At 43.3% G+C, this 15,526-nt stretch overlaps 6 protein-coding genes and 1 non-coding gene across 7 annotated transcripts; 1 reads left to right on the forward strand and 6 right to left on the reverse strand.

Annotated features, from left to right (window-relative positions):
* Nucleotides 1-71: 71 nt before the first annotated feature.
* On the reverse strand, nt 72-711 carry L199_001430 (uncharacterized protein; the record flags this gene model as incomplete). The annotated part of the gene is made up of 4 exons (XM_064887185.1): nt 72-110; nt 255-322; nt 461-537; nt 650-711. 4 exons carry the CDS (start codon nt 709-711, stop codon nt 72-74), a joined length of 246 nt encoding a protein of 81 aa, XP_064743257.1.
* Nucleotides 712-1,088: 377 nt separating this feature from the next.
* On the reverse strand, nt 1,089-1,203 carry L199_001431. Its single transcript, XR_010449947.1, has one exon. It is a non-coding gene; the product is annotated as a 5S ribosomal RNA (ribosomal RNA).
* Nucleotides 1,204-1,728: 525 nt separating this feature from the next.
* L199_001432 (uncharacterized protein) lies at nt 1,729-2,184 on the reverse strand (the record flags this gene model as incomplete). The annotated part of the gene is made up of 1 exon (XM_064887186.1): nt 1,729-2,184. One exon carries the CDS (start codon nt 2,182-2,184, stop codon nt 1,729-1,731), a length of 456 nt encoding a protein of 151 aa, XP_064743258.1.
* Nucleotides 2,185-2,635: 451 nt separating this feature from the next.
* L199_001433 (uncharacterized protein) lies at nt 2,636-3,787 on the reverse strand (the record flags this gene model as incomplete). Its single annotated transcript, XM_064887187.1, has 2 exons — nt 2,636-3,576; nt 3,685-3,787. The coding sequence occupies 2 exons, from the start codon at nt 3,785-3,787 to the stop codon at nt 2,636-2,638; spliced, it is 1,044 nt and encodes a 347-aa protein (XP_064743259.1).
* A 2,405-nt stretch (nt 3,788-6,192) lies between these two features.
* L199_001434 (uncharacterized protein) lies at nt 6,193-7,253 on the reverse strand (the record flags this gene model as incomplete). The annotated part of the gene is made up of 6 exons (XM_064887188.1): nt 6,193-6,264; nt 6,339-6,399; nt 6,465-6,607; nt 6,740-6,859; nt 6,952-7,054; nt 7,108-7,253. The coding sequence occupies 6 exons, from the start codon at nt 7,251-7,253 to the stop codon at nt 6,193-6,195; spliced, it is 645 nt and encodes a 214-aa protein (XP_064743260.1).
* Nucleotides 7,254-7,768: 515 nt separating this feature from the next.
* On the forward strand, nt 7,769-9,855 carry L199_001435 (uncharacterized protein; the record flags this gene model as incomplete). The annotated part of the gene is made up of 11 exons (XM_064887189.1): nt 7,769-7,910; nt 7,996-8,040; nt 8,121-8,222; nt 8,289-8,347; nt 8,518-8,642; nt 8,735-8,765; nt 8,866-9,014; nt 9,112-9,286; nt 9,442-9,620; nt 9,709-9,718; nt 9,802-9,855. The coding sequence occupies 11 exons, from the start codon at nt 7,769-7,771 to the stop codon at nt 9,853-9,855; spliced, it is 1,071 nt and encodes a 356-aa protein (XP_064743261.1).
* A 973-nt stretch (nt 9,856-10,828) lies between these two features.
* Nucleotides 10,829-12,652, reverse strand: L199_001436 (uncharacterized protein; the record flags this gene model as incomplete). Its single annotated transcript, XM_064887190.1, has 2 exons — nt 10,829-12,491; nt 12,561-12,652. The coding sequence occupies 2 exons, from the start codon at nt 12,650-12,652 to the stop codon at nt 10,829-10,831; spliced, it is 1,755 nt and encodes a 584-aa protein (XP_064743262.1).
* Between the last annotated feature and the right edge of the window lie 2,874 nt (nt 12,653-15,526).

The following is a 15,526-nucleotide window of genomic DNA, read 5'->3' on the forward strand; positions in this document are numbered from 1 at the left end:
TGAACGGGTATATGATAATGCGAGGTATTGAATGGTATTTTGATAGTACAGTAGAAGCAGATGAAGATCTGCTATAAATTCGGGTCTTGAATATATGTATTTTTCTCTAACTGTGTATAATCAAATACATCATACGAGATGAATCAGCATATTATCGCCTAACACATGCTACATATAATCGATCTTTGTACGATCTCGTACCAAAATCGATGCGATATATCTATACAGTTCCCGTTCAAACATGTTGCACTCACCTCATCTTGTAACAACTCTTTGATCTCTTCTACGTACTCTCTCTTGATCATTATATGAGTTTCGTCGACTGGTAATATCCAAAAAGGTGTTAGAAACGTATGAAAGGTGAATACGTATACATATACCGAGAGATCGAGATGTGAGTGACCAAGTGAAGGTGGACCTGCCTCTGAAGCAATGATTAGAGCAGGACGTAAAGACTTACCATCGCGGATCATGAATTTATAAGGACCGTCTCTCATCGAATCCAAATGAAGTAAGATCTGTTTCGCCGCCGAGTCGCTACATGAGTCCATCGATCAGCAAGTGACAAGCCTCATATCTGAGCTGAGCCAATCTAAGATCCGTTGATGTAGGACGACAGGTTGAGGAATAGCTGAACAAACAGACTCACCAAGTCACCAAGACACCCGAAGTCATCTTGACCGCATAGGCATCACCGTACGCTGAACTCATCTTGATCGGAGAGTCTCCCTCCTTACTTGACCTGCGGTGAACTTCTGATAATCGATGGACAGCAAGAGGGTGTAGAAAGATAGATTGAAGCGAATATAGATGAGGAAGGACACAAACTGAAGCCATCATGAGATCGACATTTACACTTGTTATTGCGCGTCGGTGACCACCGATCAAAACCACCTTAACGACCCCGTGCAACAACAACCATCAAAAACACACAGACCACCTCTACACACATGCATACACATCGACCCTGATCTACCATCATCCTCCCCACCTTCACCTCCTTTGACATCCAAAAAACACATTTACAACCCAGATAACATCGATAAAAAGATGATTCTTTCTTTGATTCTTTGGATCAAAAAAAGAAAAACTACAGCACCCGGGATTCCCAAGTGGTCCCCCACCTTGGTACTAACCGAGCGATACCCAAGTTAACTTCGCAGAGCGGACGGGATGCGGTGCTTTTTGGGTTCTATGGCCGTAGATGAAATACACCCTCTGTCAAAGCCTGATATACTGATGAACGTTTGGAAAAATCGCTAAGAAAATCTGGAAATTGGCTGTCCGTGCTAGTGCATCTGGGTTGGATCATACGAGGGGATGTCTGGCAGAAATTTGAATGGGTTCGGGAGGAAAGTTGGGTGAAAATCGATGACAAATTGACGAGAAAGGGGGTCCGTGCGTAAGTTGGTTATATTACTTTACATGATTGTCAATAGGTTGACCGTAGAGTAAAGAGCTATATATCTGTGTGATCAGATAGGAACGGATGTATCTACAAACAGTGAAGATATGCAGATATAGAAATGATAAGTACAAATAATCAGAATGTTCGCATTGGTACCGCGACTTAACTCGCCCGTTCATCCATCTAATATACTGCAGATTCCGAATCAGTTTCTTCACTTTGATCAACCGTTTCTGGATACAAGGTGTATATCTGATGCTACAACTTATCATTCAGCCTCTTCAAGACTTTGAGATGCATTGAGAGGAAAAGCAGCTTGCTCAGAACATTCCCGGTGTCATAGATAGCTTGGCAAAGAGAATACATTCATCTTGTGCGTGTGAGTCGGGATGGATCGTATCATTCCCATTAACCTCTCGATGTCCTTTCTTTGAAATACCAATTGCTATCGAATGAATGTCCTGATCGTCCTTGAAGTCGATTGAGAGCTCCGAATGCCCATCTCTCGGGATGATAGTAAAGTCAGGTTCAAGATCTTCATGTTCATGTTCGAGTTCACGCTCGGTCGGTGTAGAAGTGGCTGCTCGCTCTGAGAAAGACTCTTGTGCTGGGAATTGGGCTTCTAGTAGAGTACGAGGTGTACCGTAATACGTGTTCGTACCTCTGGTGTAAAATGGTAGACCAAACTCAGGACTAAATGACGAGTGTCGTGGTACCTCGGAATGAGCGGATGATGGAGGAGCTTCCGAGGGGATAGCTGGGAGGTACGATTCCATGATGATCGTATGAATTTATGTCAGTGATGGTCGTCAATATGTTGAAATGAAGAAACAAGAAAAGCCGGTGGAGTGGCGAGAAGATTGCGATGACCGAGTTCGTGGTCAGTTATATGTATGTGAGAGCAGTCTGCCAATGTCTTCTCTCGGTCGGTGACGCAACTTCCAGAAGATACGAGGGACAACAAAGGTATGATGGTCCGAAACGTGCTTTGATCAGTCATCAAATTCGCGCATTCGTCACTTATCACCTGACGTCGATTTGGCACAGCTTGAGAGGGGATGAAAGGTAAGGAATAGAGAAGTTTCAATCATGCTGTGCTGCGTGGTATCATTCGGCTGGGACATGTACTTCAGAGAAGATTGAGATGAACATTGAGCACTCTTTTATGAGGATATGCATGAGATTTTTATACAGAAACGCGATCCGGGTCTGGACTACACCAGTTACTCATTCTGTGTTCATTTGGATCCGACTCACAAGACTCTCAATCATCTCTCTCAACGCATCATTAGTCCTTCTCAGCTCACTCAATTCAGTAGCTGCTAGACCGAACATTTCCGTATCGTCCCTCAACTGACCTCTAGGATTGTTGACATAATTCTCCCCTAGGGCACATCTGTTGTGGAGACTAGCATTTTCATGGAATAGCCAATTATTATGATGAGTCAGATATTCGGTTGTAACTTGCGAGAAACCCAATTGTCTTAGAACATCTTCCAAGTTCTCTGCTGAGATTTGTTCTTTCCTTTGAGATTTTTCTAATTTCGATCGACTCTTTTCGAGGTGCCATTGTAAGTCATCTCCATCTTTCTCAAGCTGATGAAGCGAGTGCCAATCCACGCTCCACCGGGATTGAGGGCTAATTGAACGACGTTCAGGAGATTGCTCCTGAGCATCTTCACTGTCGCTTTCCGAGTGAAGATAGCTTGTATCTACAGGACGGTCCACGGTGACTTGGTGAACTGGCGATTCTTCCTCTGCATCATGAGGAGATGCGATTGGGTTAGTTTCGATGATTCCTTCCCTACTATCACTTTCCGCATAAGGATTTAAACACTCGTCTGATTTCAGCTCATTGAGTCTAGGTTTGACCTCAAGAGCTGTACTACACCGTGTTGAGTGAGGATGAGAATTGTGGCTTGAGGTATGATTATCACCTACTATCGCCCTGGTCAAATAGGGATTGCGTGACGGTTGGCCTCGATTTTGGTATTTGGATGATAAATGTTGTCGGTTGTGATAATAGACCATACCAACCCCTTGCTTGGTTGAGATTGCTTTTTTGTCGCCATTTGAGACGTTGTTCTGCGACATACCGTTGAGATCAAAGTGTTGCGTATTGGGTGCGCTCCCAGCATTCGCCGTTAGATCAGGAAGCTCATTAGCTGCTTTGCAAAATGGATTGGTACCATCGTACGATGCTTGGCTTGGTTGATCAGGCCAGACCCCATGTCAAAACGCTGCAAAGCGCATATAAGGGTTTGTAAGTTTTTCACTCAGTTCGGTAAGTGGCCAATCCCGTGATATGACAGGAGAAGTCGATAGACCATGATAGCGCCCGTCAAATGGGTAGTCTTGGATGGGAATTTGGGAGTCCATATTGTATTCTGGTCAGAAATCAGAACTGACGGAGGGATGGAGAGGATTGAGGGGAGGATGTGAGGAAGCAAAGTAATAGTATGTGCAAGTTTCTATATGTTATGTGCCATGATACAAACCGGTGGGTACTCAGTGGTGCGAGAAGCTCAGAGTAGCCACGACAAGAAAGGACCTTAAGAAGTGTTGCAGTAGCGCTCTGTTTCGCATTTGCTTAGCATCATCGCCGGACGTATACAAAGGATTATTCAATGGATCAAAGCAGATGCAAAGCTGCAAGGACTGCCAACGTCGCAAAGTCATTCGCGTGGATAAGCTGATTGTTCCGTCGGAAATGTCTGACCCTGCAATCCGATCAACCTTTTGCTTCGCGTCGTCTGAATTAGTCCAAGCGTCGACCCAGCTGCTACGTTATCAAACTTGGTTCTCTCTTCGTTATGCATACATACAAAGCAAGCAGCCCATCTCCAGATCCTCCCCTCTTCTCATTCTCTTTCCTTCTTCCCGATACTTTCTCCTGAGCCCTAATAATTCCCCTTTCCCGCCGCCTTCTCTCTGGATCGATTGAACCATGGATTTCACTTCTCCAATCTCCGTTTCCCCCTTTCATCAAATCCCATTGACAGAGTAGAGAAGTAAAGATTGATCGTCCATGAGATGAGGAGGGGTATGCGTTCTCAGAGATACTTCTTGCCTCTTATGGGATGGCTGGAATAGGAAGGGCGGGGGAATTAGTCGAGAGACATATCTAACCCTAAGGTGAGTTTGCTATCTTATGGTGAATGGGGTATGTAGTGTTTGTGTGGAAGTGCACATCCAACTCAAGTAGTAGACAGATATACGGAAAGACTTTCTCCCGATTATGTATACAGAAAAAGGCCGTGTTGAACGACGCACAACTATGCTAATACTTTCGCTGGTATACAGTTCATAAACCACGTAACTTCCTTATCGCCCAAACGATCAGTTTCATCAACCTTAACCCGACTCTATACGACCCAGTCTGATTCAGCGCCCTGAGGCATCTCTCCAGATAGGATCGATACTCGTTTTACATCACGGTTACAAATCCGAGTATGAGCTGCGGGTTCAGGTTTTTTGGACAAATGATCTTTCTTCGTCTCTTAAAAAGGACGAAGATCTGGGATTATCATTTACGGATAAGAAGTTATTATCCAAAGGTATCATTTAGAGCGCAATTCCATACCTTTCTTTTCCTTCCCTCTTCTACCCACCACAAGGTGGACTACGGGAGATCGCGCGAAGAAAGAACAAGACATCCTTCTGACCTTGGATTACAAGGAAAAGAAGGATATCAGGAAAACGCGTTTCTTCGTCTGACCTCATTCCAAGAGTGGAGAGAACATCTCATACCCCCCTTTATCTCTCGGACATCTCAAAATTAATCTGTTTGTTACTTTACTTTTGTTCCTGTTGGATTGTTCGTTGGGAGATTCGCTTGACGTTCGATCAACCCGGAGAGTATGAATGAGGGTTATTGGTGTGAATCTCAGCGTTCGGGAGATCTTCGCATCGGTGAGGACAGGGGGATGGGGAGGAAAGAGGGAGATACACTTTTCTTACCCGGGTGAAAAAGTATATAAGCTTTTGGTTAATCCTTCTTATCGAAGAGGGATGAAAGCTGATTTGGTATGGGGTTTTGCTTTTCTTCAAAATCTCCTGATTTTCTTTCTTCTCGGTTCAACTATTTTCGCTAAACCCTGTTCATCAACGAACATCCAAGCACTTGATCCATTCCTTTTTTCCTTATACGAAGAGGCTAGACATCCCTTATGTTTCTCTCTTTCTCATCTCCTTTCTGATATTCCCTTACAGCTCAGAGATCAACCTATTGGCCTTTTGTATATTGGGTGGAAATGGAAGTTGATCCCTCTGATCTCAGAAAGATTACATCGGCGAAGAGATTTCTTTCGGAATCTAGAGTCATGTTTAACTCGTTGCTTCATACCGATTTTTCTCTTTTGTGTTCTTACTGTGTGATCTGACGTCCCCTTACCCTCGATGAGAGGATTCTCAACAGGTGGGAGAGCTGATAAGGAGGGATATGCGAAGTGCGGATAGGCAAGGTGGACGAAAGATGAAATGGATGTGTGTTTTTACACTGGATTGATTGATCGAATTGTCTTTCTACGTTCTTGGTAGATAATGGGTTTGGTCTGGTTGAATCGAGGGAAGGGATGAAGGGATTGCAGGGGAGGATTGTAAAGTCCAGAGAACCTGTTCAACTCTTTCAACTCTTCCTCTGTATATCCACCTATCCGGTCCATCGTTTTATACTTTCACTTCATCTAGTGTGTTAGAAGTGGATATCCCTACTACTATGCAATGTACTTCCGAATGCATACCATGATACCAATATTATACAACCGATTTGAGAGTTTGAGTACCTAAGCAGACTTGTTACTACTACTTAATGACCTGAAGAATTCATTATACGCGTTCTCGATATCGAATAACATCTGTAGGCAAATATAGATTCCACAGATATCAGTAACACCAATTTTGATAAGGCAAGAGAGGGTGGTGCACTCACCTGCCTAGATTGTTCTTCCGTTATCTCATCACTCGCTTTCATCGCATTGAGCGTTATAAGCCTATCCACCATAACGAGTTAGTTCTCCGTGTGTTACACACCACATTTGCTAAGGTAGATACTCACCAATGCAAGATCTTAGCTCTACCTTCCCATTCACCACTCCCCTTAAACCTCGAATATCCACTCATGAGATCTGTAAGGAAAGGGTGAAGCTGATCTTTCGCTTTGAGGTTGAGTTTGAGAGCGTCCATGAATGTTATAAATGACTGGAACAGGACGATGTCAGTGAGTAGAAATGTAAAATCGGGACAAGGTAGGTACTTTGGAATCGAATAGCGGAATGTATATAGCTCCTGATGCAAGCATAGGGATCATCAAACGAAGATTCCTTTACTCACCTGAGTAGTCTCAGCCACCCATTTACCAGCTTCTGCCCCTCCATCCGTAGCTTCAGCTGAATGTTCGACTGTAGCTGGTACGCCAACCGTCAGACGATGTAATGCTGCGGGATGATCCATCTGTATGTCGAAGATACCATTAGTCATTACATGTCAGCTTCGATCGGGCTAGGTATATCAAGTAATTTGTAGTGATCATGAGCTGAAATCACCTTGAACCGCTTCATAAACATTTCCACCCCTCCTATCTCATCCCCTACAAGCTTCATTAAAGACTTGTACTGAGCCAACAGCTTGATACATGCCGGTGCGTACCTTTCATATACCTATCAGCGTACTGCAAGACGGGTACAATTTGAAATACCTACTCTTTCCCATTGACCGAGTCCCTCACATAAGCTCTTTCTAGATACTCCAAACTGACTATGATGCTATACAGCGTAGCTAGGTTCTCGGTCTTCTCCCGCTCAGCATTCGTGGTCCATAGTCGGACTTCTTCATCGAGGTTCATCATATCATGGATGCGATGCGATGAGCTGACTGCTGGTGTTAAATATGTATATGTGGCTATATGAATGATGATGTAAGTACCATATGAGATATGGGATATGATGCTGATGATGCGGATACGGTTAATCGCGCTTAATTCATTCGATTCGCTCTTGTGCACTTCCTCTCCTTTATTCAGACATCAACATTATCGTAAATACCCAATTGCATACCCCTGCTCATCATTCGTCTTGCTTTGTACAACCTAACAAGAGATCAAAAACAAACAATGCTTGAACGGCTTGACACATTGTGCAAATCATTAATCTCTTTCATATAAACCAACTCAGGTGGATGAACGGATAGACCACCTTAACGGAGAAATCTATAATTGCTATTGGGAATAGTCAGAAGACACGAAACTACCAGCACTACACTTGTGGTCTAAAACCGACATATCGAAATAGGACTATCCAAAGAAGGTTTAAACTGTAGTATTTCAGAAGGATCAAGGGCATATTCGACACGCTGCGTATAAGCATGACGGGAGATAGTCTCGGTGAATCCTCAAGGAGTGTTACACATCCTCATGCCCACCACAATGATGTCAATGAAGTCGTCAATGGCAGAAATGCAAATGGAAAAGGAAAGGGCAAAAGCAACGCTAACGGAAATGGTAATGGTGAGCCGTGTTCTTCGTATTGATAATTTGTTTCAATGTACAAGGAATCGCTAGCTGACAGATCAATTTCTTGGGATTCAATTAGGCGAAATTCATCCTATGGTTGATTTCACCGCAGGTGTAATAGCAGGTATGTCCTCCCCTGACCTCTTGAAGTGATTGGTAAATTCGAGAAGACTGGCTGATTGATGTGGATCGTTGGATATGTAGGTGCAGCGGGATTAGTCGTCGGACAACCATTCGATGTCGTCAAAGTACGATATCAGACGCCAGAGTATGCGGGGAGGTATAAATCGACTTTTGGCGCTCTAGGTATGTGTCTCATCGACCTATATGATCGTCAAATACACCGCGACTGATAGTATGGATGTTTTACAGGTGCGATAGTGAAAGAAGAGAAAGTAAAAGGGTTGTTCAAAGGGGTTACATCACCGATGGTCAGTTCCGTCTAATGAGTACCATTTCCAATATGAGAGAAACGGCTGATAGGCTTTGTATATCTGACCTTGCGTTGAAATAGGCTGGAATAGCATTCGTAAGTAACCAACCTACTATGTGTGTGCAAATCATTCATGGGATATAGCTAAATAGCGAATAATCTGGACAGATAAACGGAGTTGTTTTTACATCATATTCATTCTTTATGAAACTCCAAATATCACCCGATCAGATCAACGAACCAAATCTAGGTCAGATATTCTTAGCTGGAGCAGGAAGTGGTGTTGTCGCTGCGTGAGTTATGATCTCAATGTGAAACCTATAAGCTGGTCTTTATGGATATATTGATTCGAGATTTACGAGGACTAACGATTTGATTATCATAGGACTTTGACTTGTCCAATCGAGTTGATAAAGGTATGTTCTGATCATCCAACTGAACATCATGACTTCCTTTAAAAATTTCGCCATTCACGTTCGATTGATGACTGATAATCGTATGCTTTTTACCCTTCAGATCCGCGAGCAATCCGCTCCTCCACACGTGAATACCTCAACCCTGGGAGTGATCAAGCACATAATACGCACGGATGGATTTAGAGGACTGTTCAGGGGTTTTAACGCAACTGCACTGAGAGATTTGGCTTATGGACCATACTTCTTCACGTTAGTGTTAAATCAGTCATCCGTTGTTCATCTACGAGAGCTACAAGCAGGATGGTTTGGTATAGTCTGGTCTGATATCATGAATTGACTAATTCAGCTACGAAGCGACTTTGCGTTTATTCAAGTATGCGAAAACGCCGCCTTTACCTGAGAGCATACGCAAACACGAGGGACATACGTTAATTGACGAAGCTGAGATGGAGTTGTCAAGTGGATTGAGTTGGCCGGAATTGATGGCTGCTGGTGGGATAGCTGGAGTGACAGCTTGGCTTGTGAGTGTGAATCCATGTCATGTAAACCTGTATACCGACTTACAGAATATGAGTCGGATATTGCGTATCAAAGAGAGTTCATATCACTATGAAGTCCAAGCGTACGTGGGAAAAAGTTTAGATAGCTAAAAATAGCGATTTGTGTGTGTTTCTAGGCAACATTCCCAATAGACGTGTTCAAAACTCGAATCCAATCAGCTTCATGGCCGTCCGATAGCCTGTCAAATCCTCCGAACAAGGCTGTTCGTTCCACTCTGTGGAAAGTAGCTACGGATGCTGTAAGGCAGGAAGGATGGAAAGTCATGTTCGCTGGTTTGGGTCCGACGTTGATAAGGTGAGTACATACTTGACTGGTGCCTAGCGACTAGTAGAACAAAACGCAAATTGAGCTGATAATTGGTCGTTATCCTGTCGTCTGATAGAGCTGTACCGGTAAGTCTTATCTGTCATCTTCACCTACCTCATTAGTACAGTCTTCACGGATGCTTATCGCTAACATTGTTGAGCGTACGTAGACGAATATGGTCATTTTCCTGACTTTCGAAGCGTGCGTTGCGGGATTATCATAAGTCGTATCTCCTCTTTTAATGGTGAAAGAATCATCCGATTTGATAGAAGATATAGAGTAATGTCAAATTCGTTTTATCACCACAATCAGCATATCATATTATAACATAACCTCGCTTATCTATTACCTTCTATACTAATCAAGTATATCTGCATTTCACCTTATACCTTATAACTCATAATGGCATGTACGGTAGTTTGAATTGATCGCGAACGTGTCTGTGAAAGCATTTGATGTAAACACACGAGGTCCATGGTGAGTAATAAAGTTGACTCAATGTTCATCTCATCCGATCCGATCCTTCCCCTTCCGATCCCGCCCAACACGATAAGGTATCTCTATCTGTACAGAATTGTGCTCTCACCTTATCAACCCGGCCCACGCATTGTTGTACGACTATCATTCCTTACGTCACGTACCTACCGTACCTACCGTGTCACCCGTAACTCGTAACTCGTAACTCGACTTGTGACCTGGGTGGCGTATAACGTTATTCAACTGTCAACTTTAAAAACTGCATGTTTATCTCTGTTGTTTGTCTCATCTGCATCGAATCAATCATCCAGTTTTTCTCATACAGTAAGATATGTACTTCACGTCGAAAGGACGTTGTAAGAAGTCAGCTTAGGATGTGTTAGTATGATTTCATAAGATTGATACGTAGAGTACTCCAAATGAATACATGAATATATACACCTATATAAACAAATATACCAGTAATTCAAATTAAAATGGTCAAAAGTCCGAATACGAAGATAATGTCCTATATATACAACTTGAAATAGATCGTATTGATGTACTATTTGTACAGTTCCAAGAAAAGATTTTAGTGAGAAGATGTAAAATATAGATATATACTAAGTAGTTATTGTCCAAAGTTGTATCCCCTAAATGACAATGATCAAAAAGAAAAATGAATAATAAGATGTTGTCCAATCCTACGAGCATGATTAAGCGAGCATGAATCCATAGATTTACGCATATACTCTCCAGCCTTCACTACCTTCTTCCAACTCATCTTGTCCCTCATAACCCATCTCAGGAGACAAAAATTTCTTACTCACAACACCTACCCCAGGAATGGGGATAGGGATAGGGAGGATATCCAAATTACCCAATTTCTTGGCAATGCTAGGAGGAGATAAAGATATAGGTGTAGAGATCACGTCTTCCTCTTCTTCCTCTTCATCTTCATCAGAGTATAAACTAGGGGTAGGAGTGATCAATGCGAGTTTACGTTCCAATGTGGGCCTTTGAATAGGTAATGTTCCTCTCAGACCATCCACATCAATATGGATCGAAGTAGTCACGGCAGATAACAAAGGTCGATCGATAGATAAACTGGATCTTGATTTAGGATGAGTGATTGGACCTTCTTCTTCTTCGTCTTCTTCCGAATCGGAGATATCCATCATTGCAGGATGTCGAAGTTGACTTTCCTCATTCAATTCCCTCTCTAGATCTTCGACAGTGTATGATTGTCGTAATCTCGATGATCTGTTGACTTCAGACGTAAAGCATGAGGGAGCAGTTGGCGTTTTGGGATATTCACCTAAGGAGAAAGCTGTTCGTAAGGATTTATCAGATAATCTACCTCTCTCTAGACCCTCCAACCATCTTCGTTTACCTTCTTCCCTCTCGTAGCGCATGCTGAGCTTTTTGATTTGGCTTATCCTCGAGGCGATCTGGGTAAGTCGAGCGAGCTGGGAGCTATAGGCCATTTGATCCTTGGCAGGTAAAGCATGAGCGGGTGGAATGGAAAGTAAGAATTCTCGAGGTGATACTGCCAAATTCTTAGACGAGGTTGATGAGGGAGAAGAAGCGCATGTTGAGAAGACAGATGTGGATGGTGTGATAGGTGAAGGAGTGGAGTCGGAATCCGATTCGTCATCGGACATGGATTGCAATGATGACGAAGAGGAAGATCGGATTCTGGATACACTAGAGTTGGCCGTCCTCCTCTCCAAGATGTCACGGTTGATACCGCAGCCATCGATTATTCGGTTGATCTCAGATTGGACTTTTGAAAACTCCTCCATCTGTCTGAAAGTTTCCGAAGCGACTGCCCAAGGGAAGTAGGAGCATGGTAACTGTTCCTTGAGTAAAGGAAGAACGTATCGTCTGTAGGTGTCGACGAGTAATGATCGTGCTGCTCGTCGGTGTACTCGAGCGGGGGCACAGGGAGGAGCAGCGAGAGAAGGTCGAGGAGGAGAGCATGTTGAGGAGCTAGGGAGCAATGGTGATAGAAGGGAGAGAAGGAGTGAAGAGGGGGTTCGACGAGGAGTAGATGGACTTGCAGCAGAGGATGATGAGGCTGATGAGGTTGATGTGATACTTGATATGCTCGACCGAGGGGAGTTGGGAACAGTGGTAGGAGCAGTAAAAGAAAGTTGAACTTCTTCGACTACCCGATGTAACTGCGCCGAACACGATACCGAGATGGGCAATGTGAAAGATGAGCCGTCGATGAAGTTGACGGTGATTGACGATGAAGGTAAGGAGAAAGTAACATCGTCAATGATACCGCATATCCAGCTCGATTTCTCCCCTAAGAGGACATTGGGGCAATCAATATCCTCCTGAAGGCACAATGCTCTGTGAGCGAGAAGTGCAGGTGGGAGAGGCAGTGAACGAGATCTGGCATTACAGAAACAGATGGTCTCGTCAGCTTAACATGAAAACATCGTGGCGTCAAGGGGTACTCACATATATGGGTGGCTGGGTAGGGGTAAGGTGAATAGGATAGTAAGAGGTGAAGGGTTTTCCGAAGTGGGCTGAGGTAGCAGACGGAGGAGCATTTTGACCTGGAGATAGGGATAAGGTGTTCAAGAGGAATTGATAAAGTTTTCTGTCCTTTGTTGCTCCACCTTTATAACTATATCTTACCAGGGGACAGACAGTGTGAGCAGCGTGGTAGATGGGATGGTGTGATACTAGCTGTGTTATGCCGAGTCACCGTTGATACAGATCCTTCTTCTAATCGCACAGAGAGATCAACGGGCTGATGAGACTATCCAGTTTGGTGAAATGATTGTGATTATGATTGTGTGAGTGAGTGAGTGTGGTACGGGATGATCAGACAATGGTGTCAGAATAACGTTATCTTGCTATTCTTGATGACGGTTGAGAGTCCCGTTTTGGTTGGAATCGAAATTGACAGGGATTACGTTGATAAGGATTATTTCCCAGATGATCTTGAGGAAGGGAAGAAGATAGTTATATCAAGAAAGATATATGTATGTTCTATGTATGTAGGAAGGATATAGTAGACGGGAAGATGGTTGAAACACGAGACCAAAGTAAGAACGGGAAGAGTGGGAAAGACGGGTCTCGCCTCGTTCGTCTGCTTCTATTTAAGGATGGTCGAAATGCGGGTTTTCGTTTTCGTTTTCGTTCTTTGTGCTATGCACTGAAAGGGAGAAGTCTTGTTCTACTTCTTATTCCTGTCTGACGAATCAATTCAGATTCCCATTCCCACCTGTTGATCTAAGCTGATTTTTTCTTGATTCAGACAAAAGAAGTGATATCCTATATATCAAAGGTATTGATCGTCCGTGAGAAAAAAAGGGGGTGAAGAGGTGAAAGAAAAAAAGGTGAGGAGGATCAAAAGACAAAGTCTAGCTTGCGATGAATGATGATCTGTTGATGGGCTGGGTGAAGTGAACTATATGAAGATTGTACTTTGTACTGTATTGATTATATAAAATGTGAGATATCAATGTTCTTCACTGATGGTTCTTCTCGTTGTGAAGTAAGTCTAAATTGAATCCTAATCCTAATCCTGATCTATCCAATCTACTGATCTATATTCCGTGGAATGACTGAATAGGTGAAAATGGCAAAGAGAAAGAGATGGATGATCTTTGTCTCTCCGGATTCAATTGATAAGTGAGACCGGGTGTTGTATCTTTACGAGAGGATCCGAAAGGTTGGGATCAGTCGATGGTCGATTGCTATATCTTTGCGTGTTTAGTGTTTAAGATTTGATGATGGGATAGAGATTGAGGTGGAGCGGAAGTGGAAGAAGAACAAAGGTCGATTAAGGATGAGAGAGAGATGAAAGATAATGAATGGGGGAGAGATGTTATCATGAGCTAAAGGAAAAACCTGCATTCGTCTTTCTTTGCACGAACACGTTTTGTTCGGACGATCACACTACTATTAGGGTTATTATGATATCAGGTTATTTGTGTCATTTTTAGGTGCACTTGAATGTACCTGGGCAGTTACAGTTACCGCAGCGGACCAGCCTACAAACTCGACCCCTTTTCCCTTTCCCTTCTGTGCGCTTTGAAACTAACTTCGTTAGCGTTCTGATCTTTTGATGGATTCTGGACTTTTTGCTTTCTGCTGTTGACCGAACTAATGGGTCTAGTCGATCGTGCATTCCTGTAGTATCTTACTGCGATTGCAGTGAAGCGAACAGTGAGACAGTAGATCCCCCCCCCTATACATCCTATATGCAGGGTCCCGTTTTGATGGAGCCGCTAAAAGGTATTTCGGAAAAAATAATCCAATAAACTCCCGAAATCGAAAAAAAAGAAAAGAGCAATTCCTATAAGGTTACCGATGACCCGATGAACGACTTAGGTAATTTCCCGCCCATTTGCCATTCCACAATCCACGCGAATAACATAAACAAGCCTCTTGCTGATGGACTGTATGTACTCTACAGATGGCATGCGCATGGAAGCCACACTTTGACGGGTACGAAAAAATCCATCCATCCCGTTGAATACGGTATCGCATTGTTTGTGCTGTACGACATGACATGTCATCGCACCATCACACTTTGCATACATACAGATCGCTTGAATTGATGGATTGATTGATTTTGCATTGATGGATTGTCGAAGTGAGATTGGATTTGATGGATGCGAAACACTGTTTCATTTGTTCAGGTATCAAATTGGAGTGGGAATAAGATATTTATTGCAGGTTGCGGACAACGCGATTCCGAACAATCAATCATCAAAATCAAATGTATATCTGGATCTAATCAAAGGAATGCACAAGACGCAGTGTGTTGTTGTTGTCGATCAAAGGGGTGATGGGACCGTGCATCAATCAATGCGTATGTGAGTGGTAAGTGTATCTGTGCGTGATCGGCAGCGGGGACAACAAATGACAGTACGTACCACCCTCGAAGGATGTCTGAGCGGGACCCGGTGGGATGGCACAGCATGGTAAGTGTACGCGTATCCCACAGACAGAGCACGACAGATAACGAAGTGCATGAATAATAAGATTTACCTACATTCCTTATCATCATAAATCCATAAATCACGCATCCCCCCGTAACTTGCACTACGGGTGTTCGGCGTCGACTAGATAGATCGCACTAGAGAAGAATGCTATCGCCGTAGTGCCATATTTGTCATACATCATCTTTGGGGATTGATGAAACCCATATAAAAAATACAGTAATTGAAGTGAGACATCCTTAGTGGTATGATATCATCATCTAGATAAAGCCTAGGATGTCTCGCATCCGTCTCGGAATATGGAGTGGGAAACGAAATAAATGATAATTCTCGGCTCTTGTATTCTCATGCCAAAGTAGATCAAATCAACTGGAATGGGCTACTCTACGGTAAACTAGGGTCAAATCGGTATAGGCAGGAATTTGTAGCTCATGGTGTGAAACAGGAAAACTCTATCTCTTCTTAGTG

Source organism: Kwoniella botswanensis, chromosome 1, assembly GCF_036426115.1.
Source record: "Kwoniella botswanensis chromosome 1, complete sequence".
NCBI lineage: Eukaryota > Fungi > Basidiomycota > Tremellomycetes > Tremellales > Cryptococcaceae > Kwoniella > Kwoniella botswanensis.